Below are 27,561 nucleotides of genomic sequence, written 5' to 3'. Positions count from 1 at the left end.
CTGGGTAGATGTATTGACTCCCGCCGCAAGAACAGCAGCGGCGGCACCAGTAGCAGCATCTCGCAAACGCCAACTCTTTCCTAGGCAGGCTACGCTTTGTATCACCGCTTTCCAGAATACGCACACAGCTGAAAACCTCTTACGGCAACTGAGGAAGATCATCGCGGAATGGCTTACCCCAATTGGACTCTCCTGTGGATTTGTGGCATCGGACAACGCCAGCAATATTGTGTGTGCATTAAATATGGGCAAATTCCAGCACGTCCCATGTTTTGCACATACCTTGAATTTGGTGGTGCAGAATTATTTAAAAAACGACAGGGGCGTGCAAGAGATGCTGTCGGTGGCCAGAAGAATTGCGGGACACTTTCGGCGTACAGGCACCACGTACAGAAGACTGGAGCACCACCAAAAACTACTGAACCTGCCCTGCCATCATCTGAAGCAAGAAGTGGTAACGAGGTGGAATTCAACCCTCTATATGCTTCAGAGGTTGGAGGAGCAGCAAAAGGCCATTCAAGCCTATACAATTGAGCACGATATAGGAGGTGGAATGCACCTGTCTCAAGCGCAGTGGAGAATGATTTCAACGTTGTGCAAGGTTCTGCTGCCCTTTGAACTTGCCACACGTGAAGTCAGTTCAGACACTGCCAGCCTGAGTCAGGTCATTCCCCTCATCAGGCTTTTGCAGAAGAAGCTGGAGACATTGAAGGAGGAGCTAACACGGAGCGATTCCGCTAGGCATGTGGGACTTGTGGATGGAGCCCTTAATTCGCTTAACAAGGATTCACGGGTGGTCAATCTGTTGAAATCAGAGCACTACATTTTGGCCACCATGCTCGATCCTAGATTTAAAGCCTACCTTGGATCTCTCTTTCCGGCAGACACAAGTCTGCTGGGGTTGAAAGACCTGCTGGTGAGAAAATTGTCAAGTCAAGCGGAACGCGACCTGTCAACATCTCCTCCTTCACATTCTCCCGCAACTGGGGGTGCGAGGAAAAGGCTCAGAATTCCGAGCCCACCCGCTGGCGGTGATGCAGGGCAGTCTGGAGCGACTGCTGATGCTGACATCTGGTCCGGACTGAAGGACCTGACAACGATTACGGACATGTCGTCTACTGTCACTGCATATGATTCTCTCACCATTGAAAGAATGGTGGAGGATTATATGAGTGACCGCATCCAAGTAGGCACGTCACACAGTCCATACTTATACTGGCAGGAAAAAGAGGCAATTTGGAGGCCCTTGCACAAACTGGCTTTATTCTACCTAAGTTGCCCTCCCACAAGTGTGTACTCCGAAAGAGTGTTTAGTGCCGCCGCTCACCTTGTCAGCAATCGGCGTACAAGGTTACATCCAGAAAATGTGGAGAAGATGATGTTCATTAAAATGAATTATAATCAATTCCTCCGCGGAGACATTGACCAGCAGCAATTGCCTCCACAAAGTACACAGGGAGCTGAGATGGTGAATTCCAGTGGGGACGAATTGATAATCTGTGAGGAGGGGGATGTACACGGTGATATATCGGAGGATGATGATGAGGTGGACATCTTGCCTCTGTAGAGCCAGTTTGTGAAAGGAGAGATTAATTGCTTCTTTTTTGGGGGGGGTCCAAACCAACCCGTCATATCAGTCACAGTCGTGTGGCAGACCCTGTCACTGAAATGATGGGTTGGTTAAAGTGTGCATGTCCTGTTTTGTTTATACAACATAAGGGTGGGTGGGAGGGCCCAAGGACAATTCCATCTTGCACCTCTTTTTTCTTTTCTTTTTCTTTGCGTCATGTGCTGTTTGGGGAGGGTTTTTTGGAAGGGACATCCTGCGTGACACTGCAGTGCCACTCCTAAATGGGCCCGGTGTTTGTGTCGGCCACTAGGGTCGCTTATCTTACTCACACAGTCAGCTACCTCATTGCGCCTCTTTTTTTCTTTGCGTCATGTGCTGTTTGGGGAGGGTTTTTTGGAAGGGCCATCCTGCGTGACACTGCAGTGCCACTCCTAGATGGGCCCGGTGTTTGTGTCGGCCACTAGGGTCGCTAATCTTACTCACACAGCTACCTCATTGCGCCTCTTTTTTTCTTTGCGTCATGTGCTGTTTGGGGAGGGTTTTTTGGAAGGGACATCCTGCGTGACACTGCAGTGCCACTCCTAAATGGGCCCGGTGTTTGTGTCGGCCACTACGGTCGCTAATCTTACTCACACAGCTACCTCATTGCGCCTCTTTTTTTCTTTGCGTCATGTGCTGTTTGGGGAGGGTTTTTTGGAACTGACATCCTACGTGACACTGCAGTGCCACTCCTAGATGGGCCCGGTGTTTGTGTCGGCCACTAGGGTCGCTAATCTTACTCACACAGCTACCTCATTGCGCCTCTTTTTTTCTTTGCGTCATGTGCTGTTTGGGGAGTGTTTTTTGGAAGGGCCATCCTGCGTGACACTGCAGTGCCACTCCTAGATGGGCCCGGTGTTTGTGTCGGCCACTAGGGTCGCTAATCTTACTCACACAGCTACCTCATTGCGCCTCTTTTTTTCTTTGCGTCATGTGCTGTTTGGGGAGGGTTTTTTGGAAGGGACATCCTGCGTGACACTGCAGTGCCACTCCTAAATGGGCCCGGTGTTTGTGTCGGCCACTAGGGTCGCTAATCTTACTCACACAGCTACCTCATTGCGCCTCTTTTTTTCTTTGCGTCATGTGCTGTTTGGGGAGGGTTTTTTGGAAGGGACATCCTGCGTGACACTGCAGTGCCACTCCTAGATGGGCCAGGTGTTTGTGTCGGCCACTAGGGTCGCTTAGCTTAGTCATCCAGCGACCTCGGTGCAAATTTTAGGACTAAAAATAATATTGTGAGGTGTGAGGTATTCAGAATAGACTGAAAATGAGTGGAAATTATGGTTTTTGAGGTTAATAATAATATGGGATCAAAATGACCCCCAAATTCTATGATTTAAGCTGTTTTTTAGGGTTTTTTGAAAAAAACACCCGAATCCAAAACACACCCGAATCCGACAAAAAAAATTCGGTGAGGTTTTGCCAAAACGCGGTCGAACCCAAAACACGGCCGCGGAACCGAACCCAAAACCAAAACACAAAACCCGAAAAATTTCAGGCGCTCATCACTACTTCCAACCCGTTACTGGCTTTGCCTGTCAAGCAGGCAGAGGCGATCGCAGCCCTGATTTGCTTTTAGCATCTCAATGGGCTCCAGGGGTGCGGACATGTAGTGTGTCCGCTGCACGTGCGCACTCCAAATAGACTGAATTACCCCCTTTGTAACTGCATACTGTGTAATGCTGTTTGCTGGTGGTGAATCCAATATTTTTACACTGTGATCATTTTTCTCTAACATCTGAGGACTGTGGTCTGCTGTCTCCCTTCTTACCACTCATGGAAAACTGGATGCAAAAGACATAACATTTTGCAGAACATTTATAGTAATACATGCTTTGCGGAGTTGGTTGGTATTTTTACACAAAAATCAGGAAATGTTGTAAGTGATGTTTGCGAAGTGTCCTAACACTGTAAGTGAGAGAAGATTATGCTGAATACGATGAAAAACCAATACCTAATTACCAGTGGCGCAGAGAGTGGAGGGGCTGTGTACTCTTTTTATGTAATTGCAAACAGATGCAGAGACGCATATACACAGGCTTGGACTGGCCCATAGGGGTACAGGGGAAACCACCGGTGGGCCCCACTGCCTGGGGGCCCACCCTCTCAATTATACATTATGCATATGTTACATTATACTGCACAGGACTATGGTGTATTTTCTACAGTGCATTGCTGTTATTAATCTGGTATCATGCATGCACTAGCAGTATTTACCATATATATTATTTATCAAGGGGCCCAGACCATACGCTAATGGTTAGACAAGCCTCTAAGAATGGGCTTCTACCACTGCATTTCCGCGGTGGGTCCTTCATGCCCCAGTCCGACACTGCATATACACCATATTGTGCCTGATTCAGAGGTAGCTGCCAAAGCACTAGCAGCAGAGTCACACGGGAGGAGGCAGGAAGGAGGTAGGTGCATGGGGGTGTGGCCAGCAGCAAGATGGGCGATCCGGGGCGTGACCGACAGAGAAGTGGGCAGTCTGGGGGCGTGGCATCAGGATCGCTTCATCGTGGCTCCACCCTTGCTATGCAGTGGCGAGAAAATAGGCACTGTATAGTGGGGGGCGGAGCTACAATGATGCAATTCAGCGCGAATCGTGTCATTGGACTCCCTCGGACTACCCACTTGTTCTCTGCAGCGGGTGGCCGAGGAGGGGTGTGGAGGGGATGCTTGTCCAGCGGGTGGCCGAGTAGGGGTGTGGAGGGGATGCTTGCCCACCTTTCCGGGGGGTCAGGAGGGCCACCCAATTTTTGGGAGCCTCCCGGTCAGTTGACACCCATAAACACCCTCTTCCTGTCAATCTTCTTGCGATCAGCTATGCAAATGGATTTGTCGCTAGAAGCATTGCACAGCAGCAATGCTGTTTGTACCCGTACGACGCGCGTGCGCATTGCGGTGCATACGCATGCGCAGTTTTGGCGTTTTTTTACCTGATCGCTGCGCTGTGAAAATCGACAGCAAGCGATCAACTCGGAATGACCCCCTTTGTGCTTATGAGCTGGGTGTGTGTGTGCCTGACGGATACCTGGCCCATAGGCTACTAATGCAGGGCTGGATGCATTGTATGGGTCGTACACATCACCATACATAAATGGACATAAATACACTATTTATACAAGCAGATATTATAGCAGAATTTTTGGACATCTATATGGACAACTCATCATCTACCCAATAGTGTGAATTACCTTAAAGTATACTTAATTTAAATAATAATAATAATAATAATAATAGATGGCGATTCGCTCAATGTGTAGGGCCCTTAAGTTTAGACAGGTCAAGATCTATGTCATTAGCCGTTTTGAATCCTGTACTCAGAAAACTTTCTATCAGTAGGAGTTTTACTAATCTGCTATTAGAAGTTTCATTGTTTTTGTTGAATGGCTTTTCATGTTCCCCATGAGGCCACAAAATTATTGTGTTTCACCAGCAGACTGCAACCTTAAGTGTTCCTCATCCATAACATACTTGTAGATAGTGTCAGAATAGGGCATGAAGGGCCCACTGGGGGAATGCGGTGATAGGGGCCCATACTTTGGGGTGTGGTGAGACTACAAAGGGGCTGTGGTCAACCACCACAGAGGCTTGAAATACACAATAGACTTGTGAAGTGTAATGCAACATATCTACCATGTATAATACAAGTGGACAGTCTGGAACCTGATCCCTAGAGGAAGGAGTGAGCCCCCAGGCAGTGGGGCCTACCGGTGGTTTCTCCTGTACCCCTGTGGACCAGTCTGTCCCTGCTTGTAGACCATTTTAGAACAGGGGGGAATGCTGAGGGGTGACAGTGTTATTGATGTTATCGCAGTCTACTCTTATCTCTTCTCTACAGTCACTGGAGACTGGCCTTACATACAATACTGTGCAAAACTTTTAGGCAGGTATGGAAAAAATGCTGCAACGTAAGAATACTTTCAATAATAGAAGTGTTAATAGTTTATTTTTATCAATTAACAAAATGCAAAGTGAATGAACAGAAGAGAAATCTAAATCAAATCAATATTTGGTGTGATCACCCTTTGCCTTCAAAAACATCATCAGTAATTCTAGGTACACTTGCACAAAGACAGGGATTTTGTAGGATTATAGTCAGGTGTATGATTAACCAATCATTCCAAACAGGTTATAATGATCATCATTTTCATATGTAGGTTGAAACACAGTCATTAATGGAAACAGAAACAGCTGTGTAGCATGCTTAAAACTGGGTGAGGAACAGCCAAACTATGCTACAGAGGTGAGGTTGTAGAATACAGTTTCATGTCACATGTCATACACCATGGCAAGACTGAGCACAGCAACAAGACACAAGGTAGTTATACTGCATCAGCAAGGTCTCTCCCAGGCAAAGATTACAAAGGAGACTGGGGTTTCAAGATCTGCTGTTTGAGCTCTTTTGAAGACGCTCAAAGAAATGGGCAACATTACTGATCGTAGACGCAGTGGTCGGCCAAGGAAACTTAGTGCAATAGATTAAAGATACATCATGCTTACTTCCCTTTGAAAAAAGGAAGATGTCCAGGAGTGCTATCAGCTCAGAACTGTCAGAAGCCAAGTGGGACCCAGATACACCCATCTCCTGTTTGCTGAAGTCTGGCCAGAAGTGCTCTTTATGGAAGAATTGTGGGCAAAAAGCGATACCTTCAGCTTGGAAACAAAGTCAAGTAACTCAACTATTCATAAAAACATAGGTACTGGGGTGTAGAAAAATGGCAGCAGGTGCTCTGGACTGATGAGTCAAAATTTAAAATATTGGACTGTAACAGAAGGCAGTTTGTTCGGTGAAGGGTTGGACAGCGGTACAATGAGTGTCTGCAGGCAACAGTGAAGCATAGTGGAGATTCCTTGCAAGTGTGGAGCTGAATTTCAGCAAATGGAGCTGGGGATTTTGTCAGGTTTTATGGTGTCCTCAATGCTGAGAAATATAGGCAGGTACTTGTCCATCATGTAATACCATCAGGTAGGTGTCTGATTGCCTCCAAATTTATTCTTCAGCAGGACAACTACCTCAAACATACAGATAATGTCACTAAAAACTGTATTCACTGTAAAAAACAACAAAGACTCCTGGAAGTGATGATATGGCCCCCACAGAGCCCTGATTTCAACATCATCGAGTCTGTCTGGGATTACATGAAGAGACAGAAGGATTTAAGCAGGCCTACATCCACAGAAGATCTGTGGTTAGTTCTCCAAGATGTTTGGAACAACCTCCGTGCTGAGTTCCTTCAAAAACTGTGTGCATGTGTACCTAGGAGAATTAATGAAGTTTTGAAGGCAACGTGTGGTCACACCAAATATTGGTTTGATTTAGATTTCTTTTCCGTTCATTCACATTGCATTTTGTTAATCGACAAAAATAAACTTAACATTTCTATTTTTGAAAGCATTCTTACTTTGCAGCATTTTTTCCACAACTGCCTAAAACTTTTGCATAGTACTGTACCTCCCAACATGTAGGAGGTGTGGATCTGGACAGTGTACATGCGCCCAAGGCACACACACGAAAAGTGGGGCATGGCCTTGCGTCATGAGCTGCTGGTCTGCCTCCTGTCTCTCTACAAGGGCAATTGAGACATAAGATAGGCCCACAGTGGCGCACCCAGGGGGGGTTTCCGAGTACCCAGAAACCCCCCTCCACTAAAAAAAAAAAAAAAAAAAAATTTTTTTTTTTTTTTTTTTTTTTTTAGCTGCATGAGTATTATTAATGACTGTCTAGCGTCCTCTGCAGCCTGCTGTCTTCCTGGTGGCACTTGCAAGTGCAATAAAAGTTTACTTTATTTTAATTATAGTACATATATATCCATGTGCCTACATATATGCACATGTATATACATAAATGCAAATCCAAGGAAGAAGGCACTCTGGAGTCATCAATAATGGCAAAGTAGCAAATGTGTATTAAAGGTTCAGGTCGAGTACTTTCGGGGACAGCACCCCGTCCTCAGGACCACACCACAACAGTACAATCATATACATACATACATACATATAAACACACACACACACACATATGATATATATATATACATGTGTATATATATGTGTACTGTATGTGTGTGTATATATATATATATGTATGCATGTTTAATATGCTATGTATATGTGTATATGGGTTCACTACGATCTCCCGGCGGCCGGCCTCCCGGCGACCAGCATACCGGCGCCGGGAGGCCGGCCGCCGGCTTACCAACAGTGTGGCGAGCGCAAATGAGCCCCTTGCGGGCTCGCTGCGCTCGCCACGCTACGCGCGCCACACTATTCTATTCTCCCTCCAGGGGGGTCATGGACCCCCACGAGGTAGAATAAGTGTCGGTATGCCGGCGGTCAGGCTCCCGGCGCCGGTATGCTGGTCGCCGGGAGCCCGACCGCTGGCATACTGAAGACCACCCGTGTATATGTGTGTGTGTGTGTGTATGTATATATATATATATATATATATATATGTGTGTGTAGATATATGTGTGTATATATATATATATATATATACACACACACACACACACACTAGTTTTACGGACCCAGCATATACTGGGTCACCTCAGTCCCCACCCCCGTGATTGGCTCCGCCCAGTTCTGGAAACCCCCCCATGCAAATCCTGCGTTTGCCACTGGCCCAGGTGATAAAGAGACGCGTGGCCAAATTGTCAAGGAAATTTTTAAGATTTAACATACAATACACAAGAGAAGTGTGACAATACACACAAATTTTTGGATCCAGGGGCACAAGGTATAACGGAGCGCAGGTATTTGCCAGGAACCCACACAACCTTTGTGGCTGTTACCCCACATGTTGCTGCCCTCCAGGTAAGCAACAGATGAAACTAGCAGGTGTAACAGGGAAGAGAGTTGGATTGAAGTTTAGGCCTAAAGGTGGGTACACACTGATAGATATATCTGCCGATCAATTGATCGGCAGATAAATCTATGGACGGATCGGGCACTGTGTTGAGCATACACAGTGCCCGATCCATCGGGGATTGACGTCATGAACTGGGCGGGCGTGTACACATGCCCGCCCTGTTCAGCTGTCAATCACCGCCGGCTGCCGCAGCATGTGTACGGGTGGTTGGCCGACCGCCCGTACACACACAGCGACGCGCCAATATATCGGTAGATATATTAGCCGTCGGCTGTGCTGCATGGCCGATGCGATATGTCTGTGAACAATGGAGTTCACAGACATATCGCCCGTTCACACTGGCCGACGGACGCGCGATATATCAGCCGTTCAAGAGAACGGCCGATATATCGGTCAGTGTGTACCCACCTTAAGGTCTGGAGGTGTCTTTGTTAATACATTGTGACTAAAGGTGGGTACACACTAACAGATATATCTGCAGGTCAATTGATCTGCAGATATATCTATGGACGGATCGAGCAGTGTGTTCAGCATACACACTGCTCGATCCGTCGGGGACTGACGTCATGAACTGGGCGGGCGTGTACACACGCCCGCCTAGTTCACCTGTCAATCACCGCCGGCCGCCGCAGCATGTGTACGGGCGGTCGGCCGACCGCCCCGTACACACACAGCGACGCGTCAATATATCGGTAGATATATTGGCCATCGGCTGTGCTGCGCGGCCGACACGATACGTCTGTGAACGACGGAGTTCACAGACGTATCGGCCGTACACACTGTCCGACGGTCCCGCGATATATCGGCCGTTCAAGAGAATGGCCGATATATCGACCAGTGTGTACAGGCCTTTAGTGAGACAAAGACAATCCAGTAAATTAAGGATAGCTGATACTACATAGTGAGGTGAGACACATAGCTCAAGGAAGTATGTGTTTAACATGACGCCACACAGGAAGGCACAAGGTAACAGGAGGTTTACAGTATGGTAACACCAGTGGTGCAAATATGCAGGTACGCTCTGGTACGGAGTGCCCTTAAGAATGTGGCAGCAGGTACGCAGTACCACCCACTGCACACATTGCACCTGAGACTGCCATTACCGCAATTATAATACACTGCCAGGTAACAAGAGCATGGTGTTCATCATGAGATCACATAACACTTCCTCTCCTGGCGGTCAAGTCTGGCACGAAGAGAAGGCGTGGCCAAGAGACGCGTGGCCAAATTGTCAAGGAAATTTTTAAGATTTAACATACAATACACAAGATTAGTGTGACAATACACACACATTTTTGGATCCAGGGGCACAAGGTATAGCGGAGCGCAGGTATTTTCCAGGGACCCACACAAACTTTGTGTCTGCTACCCCACATGTTGCTGCCCTCCAGGTAAGCAACAGATGGAACTAGCAGGTGTAACAGGGAAGAGAGTTGGATTGAAGTTTAGGCCTAAATGTGGGTACACACTGATAGATATATCACTTCCTCTCCTGGCGGTCACATCTGGCACGAAGAGAAGAGCCTGGGGACTGGGCTGTGTGCCTCTTTCCACAGTGTCCAGCTGTTTCCCTTCACTCAGCTCGAGTGGCGCATCAGCACTGAGCGGCTCTGCTCTTCACAGGCTGGTCTGCTGGGCATGTCTCTGGCTTCACTGTGTGGGGTAATTATTTTTTTTCATATAATGTGGACACTACTATATATGTGTATTATTATGGGGCATTACTATATATTTCTATTATTATGGGGCATTACTATATATTTCTAGCCTTGCCTCCAGAGTGCAAAGAGAAGGGACTGTGCTGTGTGGTCACACCCCTAGTGTAATGTAGCCACTCCCTCTAGTGTCATGTGGTCATGGCCCCTCATGACACGTGACCATGACCATTTTTCAGCACACTCAGTACCACTAAGAAAATATTTCTACTTGCATCATTGGCTAATACCATGCAGCACAGGGAAGCAATAGGTACAGAATCACGTGTCCTCATACATCAAGCCTCAATATGCCATGTGACACAAGACGTCTGGCACAAGTGAGCCACACTTAGCGGTGTAGCGTAGACACAGCGAAACTCCACTCAATCTGTACCAGGGACACTGGACTGGAATGTTAACCACACATGAATTAGTTTTAAATATGTACAAAGTCGCAGATGAAGCACAATGGAACTTGGTGTGAAAAAATGCCATGCTGAGCATAATAGCACTTCACATACGGGGGTGATTCAGAGCTGATCGTAGATGTGCTAAATTTAGCACATCTACGATCAGTTTCTCTGACGTGCAGGGAGACACCCAGCACAGGGCTATCCCTCCCCGCATGTCTGGACCTCACCACCCCACACGGGTGCGAAACCATTGCACGGCGGCGATGCTTTCACACCCGCCAAGTAGCTCCCTGCCTGCGCAGGCTAGTTATGCTGGCAGGCGGCTACCCACCACGTTCTGGGTCACAGCGGCTGCGTGTTATGTCACGCAGCCGCCGCGGCCTGCCCCCGCATCGGTCCGGACACGCCTGTGTTTTCCAGATCTCGCCCCACCAATGGCGTTCTAATGATGTTGTTACTCCCCCTCCCGCCCCGCAACTGCCTCTGCCTGTCAATCAGGCAGAGGCGAACTGGGTCTTACTGGGTGCGCATGCGCAGTATGGCCGCTGCGTGTGCGCACCCCACATTGGGCATCAGGCTATGATTGCTGCCGCTGCAGCGATCGGGTCTGAATAAGGCCCACAGATTCAGACTCATTCGCACACAGTTGTACAAGTGTCACATAACGAATTAATCAGTGCAGTCTCTTGAAGCAGTTTTGTAGCATCTGATTGTTAAATTTGTATGAGTAAGACACACACTGAATAAAAAATCTGCTTGGCAAAAATAATGTTGCATGGAACCTGGCACACCGAGAAGGGCTGTTTGGTGCGATAGTGTATGAGGACACATTTGTAACATGAGGTGTATTTGTAGAACAATGTAGCACAGGGAGACACGAAGCACCAGGAGATGTATGTTAGCACAATGCACCAGGGGTTAAAGTGAGCCGGAATGGGGCGGAGACGGTACGCAGTTCTGCCTCTTCTGGCTCACCTAACCCAATGGGTGCCCGAGGCCGCACGGAGATGCCGGGCGCCCACTGAGATCGCCCGGCTCTCTCTCCACAGCGGAAGCCAGAGCTCACTATCTCTTTTTTCATTTTTTTTTTCACTTAATAATAATAATAATAATAATAATAATTATTATTATTTTATTTATATAGCGCTCTTTCTCCAATAGGACTCAAGGCGCTTAACAGATACATAGCATAATATAGGGGGTAATTCCAAGTTGATCGCATCAGGAAATTTTTTAGCAGTTGGGCAAAACCATGTGCACTGCAGGGGGGGCAGATATAACATTTGCAGAGAGAGTTAGATTTGGGTGGGTTATTTTGTTTCTGTGCAGGGTAAATACTGGCTGCTTTATTTTTACACTGCAATTTAGATTGCAGATTGAACTCACCACACCCAAAACTACCTCTCTCTGCACATGTTATATCTGCCTCCCCTGCAGACTGCAGTGCACATGGTTTTGCCCAACTGATAAAAAATGTCCTGCTGCGATCAACTCAGAATTACCCCCATAGTACAGAAAATAATGAAGTACAGAACAGCTTTTCATAAAATACAGAAGCATGGAGATACTAAAGGGACAATTATGGGAATGCTTGAGAAAAAAGGTAACTTATCTCTTTTTTTTTCTAAATAAACTTATCACCATTCCCAGATGACTCGTATAATAAAAAAACACAAATAAAGCTGAACTGATGAGTGATTTTGACAAGAAAAATGAAAATATTTCCGCTATGTACAAAGGGAAACCTGCAAGGACAGTGGGAGTGAAAACCTGCAAGATACTTCGGCATTTTGGAAGAGTTTTTTTACATTTTTCAGAAACTACTGCAAGGGAATCTGACACTGCGAATGCACACAGTGTAAGATTTCTATATCGGGGCCAGCGCTGGACGGGGGCTGTAGGATGAAAATTGAAAGCTCTCTCTCCTGCTACCATGCCTCCGTACACCATGTGATGGTGTAAACTTACATGGCCAAACTCTGAAAATTTTAGCTCTTCAGGGTTTAGTACATAGGGATCAGATCATTGATAATAATGGGGACTGCGATCTGTAGTGCTAATTAGCCTTCTGCTGGAGATTTCTGTGGAATCTCATTCATTATGCTATTAGTACATAGCCAGCAACCATAAAATTATGCAGAAACTTCAGTTTCTACATAACTTTATGAGGAAAAAAGCTTGATACATTGGTGGTCATTTCGAGTTGTTCGCTCGCTAGCAGTTTTTAGCAGCCGTGCAAACGCTATGCCGCCTCCCACTGGGAGTGTATTTTAGCTTAGCAGAAGTGCGAACGAAAGGATCGCAGAGCGGCTACAAAGTTTTTTTGTGCAGTTTCAAAGTAGCTCTAAACCTACTCAACGCTTGCGATCACTTCAGATAATTCAGTTCCTGTTTTGACATCACAAACACGCCCTGCGTTCGCCCAGCCACGCCTGCGTTTTCCTAGCACGCCTGCATTTTTCCGAACACTCCCTGAAAACGGTCAGTTGACATGTCAATCACTCTGCGGCAGCCAGTGCAACTGATAAGCATCGCTAGACCCTGTGCGAAACTACAACGTTCGTTGTAATAGTACATCGCGTGTGCGCATTGCACCGCATACGCATACGCATAAGTGCCTTTTTTTGCCTCATCGCTGCACAGAGATCAATTCGGAATGACCCCCATAGGCCCCCTGGTGTTAAACATTTTAGTGTTTTGTTTATAAGAATAAATTTAATCTGTGGTTTTGGAGCTTTTATTTTTTTACTTTAATCCTTGGAAATGTTGCAAAGTGTTGTTATCATCTCGGTTAGTGTTCACAGTTCCTCATAGCCCCTCATATAAATTGTTCTGCTGGTATCTTATGTATATTTTATTCTACACAGTGTATAATATAGTTTCTGGTGTTCTACATGATTTGTTTTAATATGAAAATTCTGTAATAGATCAAATCAGAATCACAGATCCACATGAAAATGTTACAACTGATTTGATCCATTTGTAATTAAAATATGGTTAACAAGTATTTCAAATAGCAATTTGTCCATTTATTTTATCCTGCTGATCACAAATCTTGTGACCGATCCAGTCTGGATGGGAGTCCTTGCCCTAATATTCTGTAATATATTTAGAATAAGAAAAAAAAAAAAAAAAAACAGTACATGGTTGCAATGTGTAAGAATCTCTCTGGGATGTAATGGTTAAAAAGGTACCAAAATATATTACGTAATCTCTTCTCCCACAGCATCCAGTCCCTTCCCTCCTCCCTTTTCTACATTTCAGCAATTTCCTCTAGGTTCCAGCAAAGTTAAATAGCCTGGGAAAGAGTGAAATAATTTCATTCTGAGCCAAGTCACTGAAGGAGTAGATGATTTGTTTAAAGCAGCAACAATATGAATGTTAAAGTTCTCACTGCACTTTTGATTCTGGCAGTAGCCACGATTGTGGCTCTGGTAAGTGTCCTTTTGCTTGGATCTAAAAGAAAATCCTGTAGTTTTGAAATTCGGAAAAATTCACTTTTCAAGCACAATGACAAGAGCTTGGTCTTTGCAGATCTGACATCTGATGAACTTTCCCAAGTGGTAGAATACCTCAGAAAGAATCTCAGTGAAGATCTAGTAGACATCTCCAAAGCCAACCCTGGCTCCAATTCCATATATTCTGTGGAACTGCTACAACCCAAAAAAAAAGATGTCTTATTGTATTTGGATAAAGGAGGACCCAAGCCCAAAAGAGAAGCACTGGCTGTAGTTTTTTTGGGGGGACAACAGGATCCTGAAATTAAAGAATATGTAGTGGGACCTCTCCCTAACCCTACATACAAAAAGGATGTTACTCTTCAAAAATACAAAACCAAACTTCCTTATAACCGTAGACCTGTAATCGGCAATGAGTACAAACAGATACAGAAGTATTTGCTTTTCAAAGAGTTCCCCAAAGCAAAAAGTTTCCTAAAGGAAGTGCTTTACCATAATGAATCCGACAGCGATTATTTTGCCTTTCTGACCAGTGCTCCACGAGGCTATATTTCTGGAGATCGAAGCACCTGGTTTGGTATTTTCTTAAATACATATGGAAGTGGATATTTTCTACACCCAGTTGGGTTGGAGCTATTGGTGAATCACAAAAATCTAGATGTAAATAAGTGGCATTTGGAAAAAGTTTTTTATAATGGTAAATACTTTGAAAGCATGTCTGATTTGGGAGAGCAATACAAGAGAGAGGAGTTGAAGACAGTTAAGATGAAAAAGCCTGATCTTCAAAATGATATTGCTTCTCTAAAACCTGTAAAACGGTCAAACTTTGATATCCCCATGCAGTATGAGCCACAAGGTGCTCGTTATAGTGTCAAAAACAACCAGGTGTTGTTCCAGCACTGGAGCTTTGCATTTGGAGTTAATTGTAACACAGGACTCAGGTTATATGATGTTAAATTCAAGGGGGAGAGGATACTCTATGAGCTTAGTATCCAAGAAGCCATTTCAGTTTATGGTTCCAATGCTCCAACTGGAATGTCAACAAGATACATGGATGGGCACTTTGGCATTGGCCGTTCTATCTACCAGCTGGTTCGTGGGATTGACTGTCCTTATTATTCTACATATATTGACACCCATTATTTGCTTGATTCAGATAAGTGGGTTCTCAACAAAGGTTCCATCTGCGTCTTTGAACTCAACTCTGGTATTCCTTTAAGACGCCACTTCTCATCTTTAGGTTCTGCTTACTATGGTGGCTTGCCCAACACCGTCCTTGTCATAAGAACAATTGCAACACTGGGAAACTACGATTATGTTTTTGACTTCATATTCTATCAAAATGGTGCTATTGAGTCCAAAGTCCATGCAACAGGATATATAAGTACATCTTTCTTTATGGATGGAGGAACAGAACATGGACACAAAGTGGGGCCCCACACACTGGGGACAATCCACAACCATTTTATAAATTACAAGGTGGACCTTGATGTTGGAGGTAAGTAACTATGAATGACAAATAATGATGTCATGTTGAGTGATGATGTCCACATGCATTTCACTTTTAAATCCATATTTTTAAAACTAAACTGATCTTAAAGTTTTTAGAGAAGTGAAAGTTTGACAATATAAGATCATTTCATGTAGGTGAGAAGTATTACATTAAAGTTATCTTATGGTCACTCCATTGAGAGCATTAATTACATTAGTCAAAAAGAGAAAGTTGGCATAAGATCATCTTAGTGTATGTTTTGCTTTAATTACCCAGAATAAAAACAATCAGCAACTATGGCAGTTCAGAAAGCATGTACTGGGGGTTGTTTATTAACCTTGTTTTTAGCTGCAAACCTTAGCAAAAAGAAATATACTTTAAAGTAAGTTGCAATCTGCAGAATTAATTACTACAGACACAGAGAACGTCATTGCTACTCTATAACACAGAATGTTCATTAACTTCTAAGAATGTTCATTATAACATTACAGCTCTGATTACTACCAGAAGCTTGAACTGTACTGTGGGGGTAATCTTCAGGTTGCCGGCGGCCGGGCTCCTGGCGACCACCATGCCGGCGCCAGAATCCCGACCGTAAGCATACCGACATCTTTTCTCCCTCTTGGAGGTCTACGACCTCCCTGGAGGTAAAATAGATAGCGTGGTGCGCGTAGAGCGCCACCGTGCCCGCAGCGAGCCCGCAAAGGGCTCATTTGCGCTCGCCCAGCTGTCGGTATGCCGGCGGTCGGGATTCCGGTGCCGGAATGCTGGTCGCCGGGAGCCCGACCCCTGGCATACCATACTACACCCGTACTGTAGAGAGGGTATATATAGACTTGTTAACGTACAGCCCATTGGGATTCCAGCTGTCACAATACTGACGCCGGGATCCCAACTGGGGTACTATACCGCCGCCGGAATACCAGTGAGGTAGGTGATTCCCCCTCTATGGGTATCCACGACATCCATAAAGGAAGAATCGCCGCGGAGCCTGCAGCGTGGCAAGTACAACGATTGCTGGCGCACGTGATCCTCACATCTGGGTGGGGGAGGGGGTCCGGAGCCACCATGGGTGGTGGAGAGGAGGTCCCGTGCAGGGCTGTTTCTAGCCAATTTGGCTCCCAGTGCGAGATTTAAAAATGCACCCCCCCTTTGATTAAAAAAAACTTTGCGGGCGCTCCCGACAAGGGTGTGTGGCCTCATTTTAATGGGTGTGGCCTCATTTTAATGGGCGTGGCCTCGTCTGAAAAGACTATCTCACACCCCAGTATTTGACCCTGCACCAACAGATCATGCCCACCATAGGAAAAACAAATTCTACTATATTAAGCCCCACACAGTAATGCCCCCTGCACCATATTATGCCACACACCACAATGCCCTTGATACATTAAATCCCGACATTACGGCAGGCAGAGTCCCCATTTTACTCATCACGGCAGGCAAGAGTCCCCATTTTACACATCACGGCAGGCAAGAGTCCCCCTTTTTACACATTACGGCAGGCAAGAGTCCCCATTTTACACATCACGGCAGGCAAGAGTCCCCCTTTTTACACATTACGGTAAGCAAGAGTCCCCTTTTTACACATTATGGCAGGCAAGAGTCCCCATTTTACACATTATGGCAGGCAAGTGTCCCCTTTTTACACATTATGGCAGGCAAGTGTCCCCTTTTTACACATTATGGCAGGTAAGTGTCCCCTTTTTACACATTATGGCAGGCAAGTGTCCCCTTTTTACACATTATGGCAGGGACACCCCCTTTTTACACATTATGGCAGGCAAGTGTCCCCCATTTTACACATTATGGCAGGCAAGTGTCCCCCATTTTACACATTATGGCAGGCAAGTGTCCCCTTTTTACACATTATGGCAGGCAAGTGCAGAGCCGGCGCAATTTCAGGGAGGCGCCAGGGGCTGGAAAGGTGCTCTCCCTGCACTGCATCCCTGTATTGAGCTGATGTCCCCCTGCTGCTGCCGGCTGCTGCTGTGCCTGTCACACTTTGACAGGCAGCGGCGCCAGCAGCATGAAGCCTCCTCTTTCCTCCCCTGTCTCAGTGCAGTGTGCGAACTGTAAATACCAAATTGCTTTCTAACAAATATTTAAAATGCCCGCTCTAATATATATTGTAGACGCCTGCACATCTTATTACCATGTGCCATGAATGTGCTCTATACATCGCAAAACACTGCATCCCATAAGAGAAAACAATACACCCACACCTTATCTGAGTTCCAAAGCTCATTGATGTATATATTTGTTATTAAAAGGATATGGATTCAATATATTACAATGTACAGTATACATATAGTTACATGGTTACAATTCATACAGTAAGCAGTTAATACATACAGTTACAGGCCAGCATACCATACCATTCCCTCAATACATCTTCCTCTTAATATATATCTCTCTCTCAGCAAATAAATACAGGAACTGGTCTAGAAGCACCTCCATCACCGTCTGGCACAAAACAGCAACTGGCAACTGTGTGTCTCTGTAATGTGTTATCTAGTTTTGGGGGAGGGAACTTTCTCATTCATGATGAGTCACTAGTCTGTTCGTATGCTAAACAGGTTCAGCCTTGAAGACATCAAAAGGGGCTGGCCTGAGTTTCCTGTCCATTGTCCTAATAAGAGTGATTTTAGCTTTCATACATTTAATCATAACTATTTGTTGCAATGTCCTACAACTTAATAACAAGTATCAAATGAATCTACACATTAATCTGCTCAGTTTAATACCAAATATGACAGGTGTATCGTGCTTCGTTCCAATAATACACATACATGACATTACTCCATTATATAATGTTAAATCATTATGATGTCTGGCGCTTGATATTATTATAATTATGTACTGTATGAAATAAATGTTGAATCCATCTCTGTCGCATGCGTGTGTTAACACATATTGCTGTGCTCGCTGCGCGCATTTGCAAGTATATCGACTTATATGTGTGTAGTCTGTATGTTCTTTCTATATAATATTTTTGACTTTGACAGAACCTAAAAGGGAGCTGAGCTACATGGAACGGGGGGGGGGGGGGGGGGGGGGGGCAGAGCTACATGGGATCAGACTGAACAGGAGGATGATCTGCTCCGGCCTGCCAGACTTCCTTAGGTAGGAGGATGGAAAGAGAGTGAGTGAGTGAAAGTATGTGTGTATGTATGTATGTATGTATGTATGTGAGTGTATGTGTAATATATGTGTGACTGCGTATGTGTGTAATGTACTGTATGTACAGTGTGTGTGTGTGTGTATGCATCACTGGTACATGGGGTGTTACGTGTGTAAGCGTCACTGGTACAGGGGGTGTTACGTGTGTAAGCGTCACTGGTACAGGAGGGCGTTACGTGTGTACGCGTCACTGGTACAGGGGGGTGTTACGTGTGTATGCGTCACTGCTACAGGGGGCGTTACATGTGTAAGCATCACTGATACAGGGGGGGCGTTACATGTGTAAGCGTCACTGGTACAGCTGCGTTACGTGTGTACGCATCACTGGTACAGGAGGGCGTTACGTGTGTAAGCGTCACTGGTACAGGTGGTGTTACTTGTGTAAGTGTCACTGGTACAGGGGGGCGTTACGTGTGTAAGCATCACTGGTGCAGGGGTGTTACGTGTGTACACATCACAGGTACATGGGGCGTTACGTGTTTAAGCGTCACCGCTACAGGGGCGTTGCATGTGTAAGCGTCACTAGTAAAGGGGGCGTTGCATGTGTAAGCGTCACTGCTACAGGGGGCATTACGGGTGTAAGCGTCACTGGTACAGGGGCGTTACGTGTGTAAGCGTCACTGCTACAGGGGGCATTACGCGTGTAAGCGTCACTGGGACAGAGTCGTTACGCATGTAAGCGTCACTGGGACAGGGGGCGTTACGTGTGTAAGCGGCACTACTACAGGGAGCATTATGTGTATACGTGTCACTGGTACAGGGGACATTATGTGCGCTGCCCCTTTGTAAAGTATGATAGGGCGCAAATATATAGTTTGCAGGAGGGCGCCGAACACCCTAGCACCGGTCCTGGGCAAGTGTCCCCATTTTAGAGAGAGAGAGAGAATACTTACAGAGGTGATTCCCGCTCTTCGGCCCGCCTCACCAGTTGCTCCTCGCGCTGGCCCCCTCTCCTTCTTAGCTTGGCTCCCCCTCCTCCTCAATACTCCGCTCGGGGGGGGGGGGGGCAGAGTTTCGCGGGATGACGCGGTTATGTCGTGACGTCATGACACAACCGCATCATTCCACGGAACTCCGCCCCCGAGCTGGGTACTCGGGGAGAGGGAGGAGGGGGAAGCCATGGAGCCAGTCAGTGCCGCGGCAGGCACCCCGTGCGATTGCACGGCTCGCCCGCCCCAAGAAACGGCCCTGGTCCCGCGGATGGGGTCCGGAGGTACTACGAGTGGGGGAGGGGCGGGTAATGCTTCTCCTGCTTCTCCTCCTGGAAGCAGCTAAGCTGCTGTCCTCCCGTTGGCAGTGGCTCTCCTGGAATCTCGCACAGAAGCCAAGCAGCCAGTCACTATTGTTAGCGCCGGTGTTCCAAAGCGTCGCATTACAGGGAAGAAGATGCACTCAATAAACTACAGCTCCCAGCAGGCCTTAGTGCCAGAATGCTTCAGCGCTAAGGGCTGCTGGGAGCTGTAGTTTATATAATGCGTCTACTTCCCTGTAATGCGGCGCGTTGGGACACCGGTGCTAACAATAGTGACTGGCTGGCAGAAATGACTGACTCGCTGAATTAATGTAAAAGGTGAGAGTGCTGTGCAGCGTCAGTGACACTGCACACCCACTGCACAGCACTGTCACCTTTTACATTGATTCAGCATCCAGACATTACCTTCCGCGATATCACCCACTCTATCCGTTACATTAGCCATCTCGGGGCTTCCATGTGGGCAGGCCAGGTGCTGTGTTGCGGAGTCAGGGCCTCTGAGGATCTGGGCGCGGCTGTGGCGGGGAGGCACTTCTGTGACATCACGCGCAGAGGAGGCTCCGTGGCTCAGAGAGTATGCGGCGCAGGGAGTGCTATGAAGCCTTCAGCTGCACCACTTTCATACACATCTATGCCGGTGGCCGCAGCAGCTTTTGTTCCAACTGCGCCGCGGCTAGGGAGTGGGGATTGTAGATGCCGGAGGGGGCAGGCGGACTGGCAGCAGGACATAAGATGCTGCAGTAAAAGGATTTTTGTTTCCCTATCTACAGCGCAGGGACTTGCTGCAGATGCAGTGGCATACCCTCCAACTGTAACTTTTTGGCAGGTGCGGTACCTTTTTTTATGGTCTGTACCGATTTATGGCTCTCCAAACGTCCATTGAAAGTATAGGAAAAGGGGCGTGGTCACTCTCCCTTTTCAAATTTGTGGCGATTTTTATGTGTAAATTGTTGGAGGGTATGTTGCTGCAGATGAGGTGGGCCTATTTTGGGGTGTGGACCTGGAGCTGCAGCTCCATCAGCCCCATTGTTAATCCTGCTCTGGGAACACACAGCAGCCAAAGGGCAGAGCCTCCCATTGGATGTAACCTGTGTGGGAGGGCGTTTCTCACCCAATTAGCTGTGGACTGGGTGTGATAGACCTGCTGCTAACCCAATGAGAGCTCCTAGTCACGCCCAGCGTTAGCCACACAGTCACAAAGTGACAGATCTGGGCTATTATATAGGAGATTATTCATGCATACAGCATTAATAAACACCTCTATGCATGTGATAAATCACTTACAATTTGCAATATATGATACATCCTGCCCTATATAATAAAATATGTTCATCTAAACTGTATCACCAGCGCAGTAAGACTTCGCTTTTCGCCAAGGGAGAGGTAAAATTGTCTAAAAGTGGAAAAGCTTTTAAATTATTCCAGAAACTAAATCTTAAATTAAACTAGTACTGCTGCTATGAATGTTCTAGTTCTTATATGCATGTGCTTTACTGAATTAAAGTCAAATATATCTTTGTTTTTATTTGAATGGACCAGAACTGAATATACAGTATGTTCTCACACCCAAATCCTTGCATTTTGTGTGGGCTCATTATAAGCTTCTCTGTATGAATAGAATGTAGATGTAGATGTTTACTGGACAGAAAAAATAGAAAAGGTATCCAAAAACAAAGCACCCCAGTGGTCAAACATGCCTTTAAATTTCATATTTTAATTTAAATTGACGATATGTTGGTACTTGCTGCAACTTCCATTTGTCCCTAAGAGCAATACACTAATATGGTATGATTCAGCGAATGCAGGCTGATTGACAGGATGTGAGCGTTTGGGGGTGGTAACTGGCCATTTTCTGGGAGTGCCTGGGAAAATGCAGGCATTCCCAAGCATTTTCAGGGAGGGTGTGTGACGTCAGCTCCAGCCCCGATCAGCCTGTTCTCATCGCACTGTAGGAGTAGGTCCTGGGCTGCTCACAGACTGGAGAAATCATTCGATGGTGAGTGAGTTGTGAACAGATTTGCAGCTGGCCGGCGTTTGCAAAGCTTTTTGCACGGTGTATGCAGACTTGCACTGGTCGGATTTTCCCTCTGTCTGGGCGGCGACTATCTGGTCGCAAACCTCTGCAATTTCGCAGAGGAGCGATGAGGTCTGAATAAGGCCCATTGTACAGCATACAAATTATTTTCTCACATAAGGCAATAAATATAGTTATAATTATTTTTTTTCTATAGCATTTCCAAATTTACAGGGGGTGGGGAGCAAGGTAAGTGAGGTAGAGATAAATGGGATGGGGTAGGGGTGTCCTTATAGCTGCCCAATGCAAATGCGGAGTTATAAAATGTGTATTATCTGCTTTCATTCACCACAAAGCCAATTACAATGGATACCTGAGTGGGAAATCTAATTATTTCAAATTCCCCTCCTCTCATTGGAATACCTGTACATTTCAAGCACGTTCAGGTTGGGACTACCATTGTTCCATATTGTGCGTTACTGCCTTAGATACTATTGTATCATTCAGTGGTTACTTGGTTATGTGGTTCTGATTTAATATATTGTATCTGTTAATAGAGTTTTAAAAATCTTTTAAAGTGTAATAATAAATTGTGTTTATATATATATATATATATATATATACGCTCTCTCTTATTGTCTATTTTATATAGACAACTATAGTTTTTTTTCAGGGATATCAGAATACCCCATGAGAGCTGCAATTTATATTATATTTTATATTAGTGTGGTTTTATAATTACTTAAGCGCTGATCCTATATCCCTATTTAGGGATTTTAATTTTATGAAGTTGTGTTTTTTATCTGTATATATTCAGGCAGCATTAGTGTGGCATTACGGAGAGATATTAGTGATAGGAATATAAGACATAATCTAATTTTGAATAAAGCTATGAACAAATAGCAGGGGAGTGGCTTCCCATGGAAAGCTCTCTCTCTCTCTTCTACAGTGGCAGAACTATAGGTTGTGCAGCCGGTGTATTGCACCTGGGCCTGCCGCAATAAAGGTGCCTATAGCTGGTGATAGTATTATGAGTCAATCTGACTCATTAGACGCCGACTGGCACTGCTCTGCAGGTGCAACAGAAATTGCCATTGGCGGCTGAGGGAGGGATCTATCTATCTATCTATCTATCTATCTATCTATCTATCTATCTATCTATCTATCTACTTATCTATCTATCCATCCATCCATATATACTAAAAACAATTGCTGGGACCAGTGGTGCAAGTATGCACTTGCATACTTGCACCACTGTGGCATCCCTGAGAAATGCCTCTTTCCACTCCAATGTTTCCTCAATGCTTCCGCACAAAATGTACTACATCCACCTCACCTCTTTTACAAGCCCTTCACTTGCTCCCCTTCCCTTTCAGAATCCAATTCAAGCTTCTCACACTTACTTACAAAGCCCTCACCCACTCCCATTTACATCTCTGACCTTATCTCCCTTTATACTCCTGCTCCTTCTCTTCACTCCACTAAGACATGCTGCCGCCTCTCCTGCCTACCGATTACTTCCTCCCACTCCTACCTCCAAGATTTTTCATGTGCTGCCCCTTTCTCTAGAATTCTCTACCTCTTCCTCTCTATAAAACTTTAAATGAGCTCTCAAGACCGGGTGGTCTTCAGGTTGCCGAATGTCGGGATCCTGGTGCACAGTATACCGGCGCCGGGATCCCGACACCCGGCATACCGACAGATATACTCCCTCATGGGGGTCCACGACCCCCCTGGAGGGAGAATAAATGCCACCGTGCCCGCAGCGTGGTGAGTGCAGCGAGCCCGCAAGGGGCTCATTTGCGCTCGCCACGCTGACGGTATGCCGGTGGTCGGCCTCTCGGCGCAGGTATGCTGGTCGCCGGGAGCCCGGCCGCCAGCATACCATACTACACCCCTCAAGACCCACTTCCTCACTAAACCCAGCCAGCTCTACCCCATCTGTGTCACCCTTGTCTTTCTGCCCCACCCCTTTAGACTGTAAGCTCTCACGAGTATGGCCTTCTTCCCTTATGTGCCTTTCCTTCTCTTATTTAAACCATCTTCTACTCCATACTCCCTTCGAAGGCACCAAATCCCTTGGTTTTCTACCACCCTAATACTATACTTGCCTACTTTTGAAAAAGCATTTCAGGGAGATTGTGAAAGTAACACCTATAAGCAAGGACGTGTACTGCTACATCTGAAAGGCGTGTCATAAAAATGACATATCCAAGTTAGTAAGATCTACTTGTTGAAGAAAAGACACTGATACTTTTCAGGATTTGATCAAGTACGTACAGGCAGTATGGATGGTGTAATGGATGGTTAGCATTACTGCCTCACAGCACTGAGGTCATGGGTTCGATTCCCACCATGGCCCTAACTGTGTGGAGTTTGTATATTCTCCCCGTATTTGTGTGGGTTTCCTCTGAGTACTCCGGTTTCCTCCCACAGTCCAAAAATATACTGATAGGTTAATTGGCTCCCAACAAAAAATTAAACCCTAGCGTGAATGTGTCTGTGTGTACATGTGGTAGGGAATATAGATTGTAAGCTCCACTGGAGCAGGGACTGACGTGAATGGGCAAATATTCTCTGTGCAGCGCTGAGGAATATGTATAACTGGTAATAAATAAATCAAGTATTGTGTTTTACAAGAGGTTACATATCCATAAACCTTATGTAAGTTGTATGTAGCCATAGGGATAATTGTGCCTAATAACCAATGCAGGGAAATGGCACTGATGATCCCATTTGAATGTATGTATCTCTGAATACTTTTTTTCCCCAAGAATGTAACAGCTACATAATGGGGGTAAGGCGCAATCAGGGAGATTGCTGGTCTATTCAGGGAGTCAGGGAGATCGCTACTATATCAGGGAGTCTCCTGCAGAATGTGGGAGGGTAGGCAACTATACGGGTGGCAGTCACATTGCCGGTTGTTGGGATCCCGTTGAAATGCCGGCGGTTGGAAAACTGACCGCCGCCTGGTATCCCCACTTCGGTGGTGGTCCACGCCACCACCCGAGAGGGAATTGATTAGTGTGTCGCCACCGCGGGACCGAAGCATGACAAGCGCAGCGAGCCCACGAGGGGACACACTGCACTCGCAGCCGCTATTCTGGCTGTCAGGATTCTTGTGTTGGTCTGCTGACCGTCGGCATCCTGACAGCCGGGGTATCATACTAATTCCAACTATGCCTTATACCTATTTCAGTGTCATCTGCTGATGTAGATATGTTTCTATATCCTGTACTTGTCCTACATTGTTTTGAACTGAAAGTCACTGTTTTCATGTTTTTATTTGTTTATGTACTCTGTAATTGGGCGCTGCGGATCTCTTTATATAAATAAAGGATAATAATAATGCCTTGACAAGCCTTAGTGGAGTGAAGAGAATGGGCTAGGATGGCTCTGTATGGGTCTGTGTTACATATATGGAGAATAACAAAGTTTAATTTGCTTTTAGTGTTCCTACAGAGTTTAATGAGATACATAACATTGAATTAAACTCAATATTTAGTTGCAATTTATAATTATATAAATGTCTGATTACAGGATTAAATAATTCTCTGGTGGCTCACGACATGGAGTTTCAGGATGTAACAGTTCCATGGAATCCTAATTGGAAATTACAACAAACAAAACTAACCAAGAAAGTTCTGAAGTCTGAGAACAGTGCTGCATTTAAGCTGCATGACCCCATGCCTCGATATATCCAGTTTGCGAGCAAAAATAAGAATAAGTGGGATCATGAGCGTTCCTATAGAATCCAGGTGGTTTCTTTTGCAGGAGATTATCTTCCAGAGAAGAGTGGCATCCACAATTCAATGAACTGGGCTAAGTAAGTTATAACCTTATGTTATGTGATGTTATGTTATGTTATCTAATCATTCAGGGTCAATTTTGAAGATTTGTCCATGTATACTATAGGGGGGTACACACAGGGAGATGTGTGCTGAGCGATCTATCACAGACTGCTCAGCACACATCTCTCCCCCCCAATGTGGGCTGAGCAAGGAAAGGGGGGGTGACGGGGGGAACCTCACTTCACACACCGGTGAAGCGATGTAACTAGATTGTGCCGTGCACTGCTATCTCTATAGGGCATACACAAGGGGGGTCATTCCGAGTTGTTCGCTCGTTGACGATTTTCGCAACGGAGCGATTAAGGCAAAAATGCGCATGCGCATGGTACGCAGTGCGCATGCGGTAAGTATTTTAGCACAAAACTTAGTAGATTTACTCACGTCGAACGAAGAATTTTCCTCGTTGAAGTGATCGGAGTGTGAGTGACAGGAAGTGGGTGTTTCTGGGCGGAAACTGGCCGTTTTCTGGGAGTGTGCGGAAAAATGCAGGCGTGTCAGGGAAAAACGCAGGAGTGTCTGGAGAAACGGGGGAGTGGCTGGCCGAACGCAGGGCGTGTTTGTGACGTCAAACCAGGAACGAAACGGCCTGAGCTGACCCCCATGGAGAGATCCGTGCTTAATTTCTAAGCCATGTAGTCAGATTGCTTAGAAATGAAGCATACTGTACATCTCTCTGTGTGTACCCCCCTTATGGGGCTGATTTATCAACAAGTTTTATCATACACAACACATTTTAAAACTCATTGTGTATGATAAATGGTGCCCCAGCCAATCAGCTCCTAACTGTCATGTCTTTGAAAAATGACAATTGAGAGCTGATTGGCTGGAGCACCATTTATCATATGCAATGAGTTTTAACATTTGTTGTGTATAATAAAACTTGTTGATAAATCAGCCCCTGTATGTCCCTGCATTTAATAATGACCAACTGTACAATATCACTTCTGTAGGTGTGCACTAGAGATGCAGCAATTGGCATCAGCACATGCTCTGTATGAGATAGGAGCTTTCACAGGAAAGACTATAAAACACATGCTCAGTAGTCACAATATGTTGTCTTGACTCAGGGCCCAATTATATGTGGGGTGCAGTGGCGCACCCAGGGGGGGTTCTGAGTACCCAGAACCCCCCCCCCCCGATGGACCAAATCAATTTTATTGCTAATTGTGGCTTACAAGTGTAGCTCCGCCCACTCGCGGCATTAGGCTCCGCCCACTCGTTGCATTTTCCCACGATTCGCGGACCCTCCGGGTAGAGCTACACACACACTGACCTCTCTCAGCCAGCTGCAGGTGAACCAGAGCTAATGGTCACAACAAGTCTTGAGGCTGCCTACGCTAAATGTGACTACCACACTGACTGATCCCTTCCTAGCTGACCTCCGTAAGGAACCTCTCCCTTCAATAAACCATTGCTTCATATTCATAAGGGCTTTAAAAACAGTATACAGTACCAACATTTTTGTACATGTGCACTGATTTTTTAGCTTAATGCATTTTATATATATATATATATATATATATATATATACACACACACACATTTTTCAAGCCAAATTGACAAGTTTAATAGCACCAGGAAAAGCTAATGGGAACATAACTAATTGAATACATTATTTAAATATAAAGAGTAAATAATAATATAAAAATTATCTATATGTAAAACTACTGTAGGCTACTTGATTGAGGGGGTAATTCAGACCTGATCGCTCGCAAGTG

General features: G+C 45.7%; 1 protein-coding gene across 5 annotated transcripts in view; it reads left to right on the top strand.

Annotated features, from left to right (window-relative positions):
* The window catches only part of LOC135055717 (membrane primary amine oxidase-like), a 159,127-nt gene that overhangs the window by 118,141 nt on the left and 13,425 nt on the right, over positions 1-27,561 (top strand). For 2 of the 5 annotated variants that reach the window (XM_063960097.1, XM_063960098.1), the window contains exon 2: positions 25,533-25,818. In XM_063960097.1, the coding sequence (XP_063816167.1) occupies positions 25,533-25,818 (286 nt within the window). Of the gene's footprint in view, positions 1-12,099; positions 12,197-13,927; positions 15,550-21,952; positions 21,975-25,532; positions 25,819-27,561 lie in introns of those variants that run through there. The other 3 variants (XM_063960096.1, XM_063960095.1, XM_063960099.1) reach the window with 3 other exon arrangements.

Source organism: Pseudophryne corroboree, chromosome 3 (assembly GCF_028390025.1).
Source record: "Pseudophryne corroboree isolate aPseCor3 chromosome 3, aPseCor3.hap2, whole genome shotgun sequence".
Taxonomy (NCBI): domain Eukaryota; kingdom Metazoa; phylum Chordata; class Amphibia; order Anura; family Myobatrachidae; genus Pseudophryne; species Pseudophryne corroboree.
This window is presented reverse-complemented; position numbering and strand designations above follow the sequence as displayed.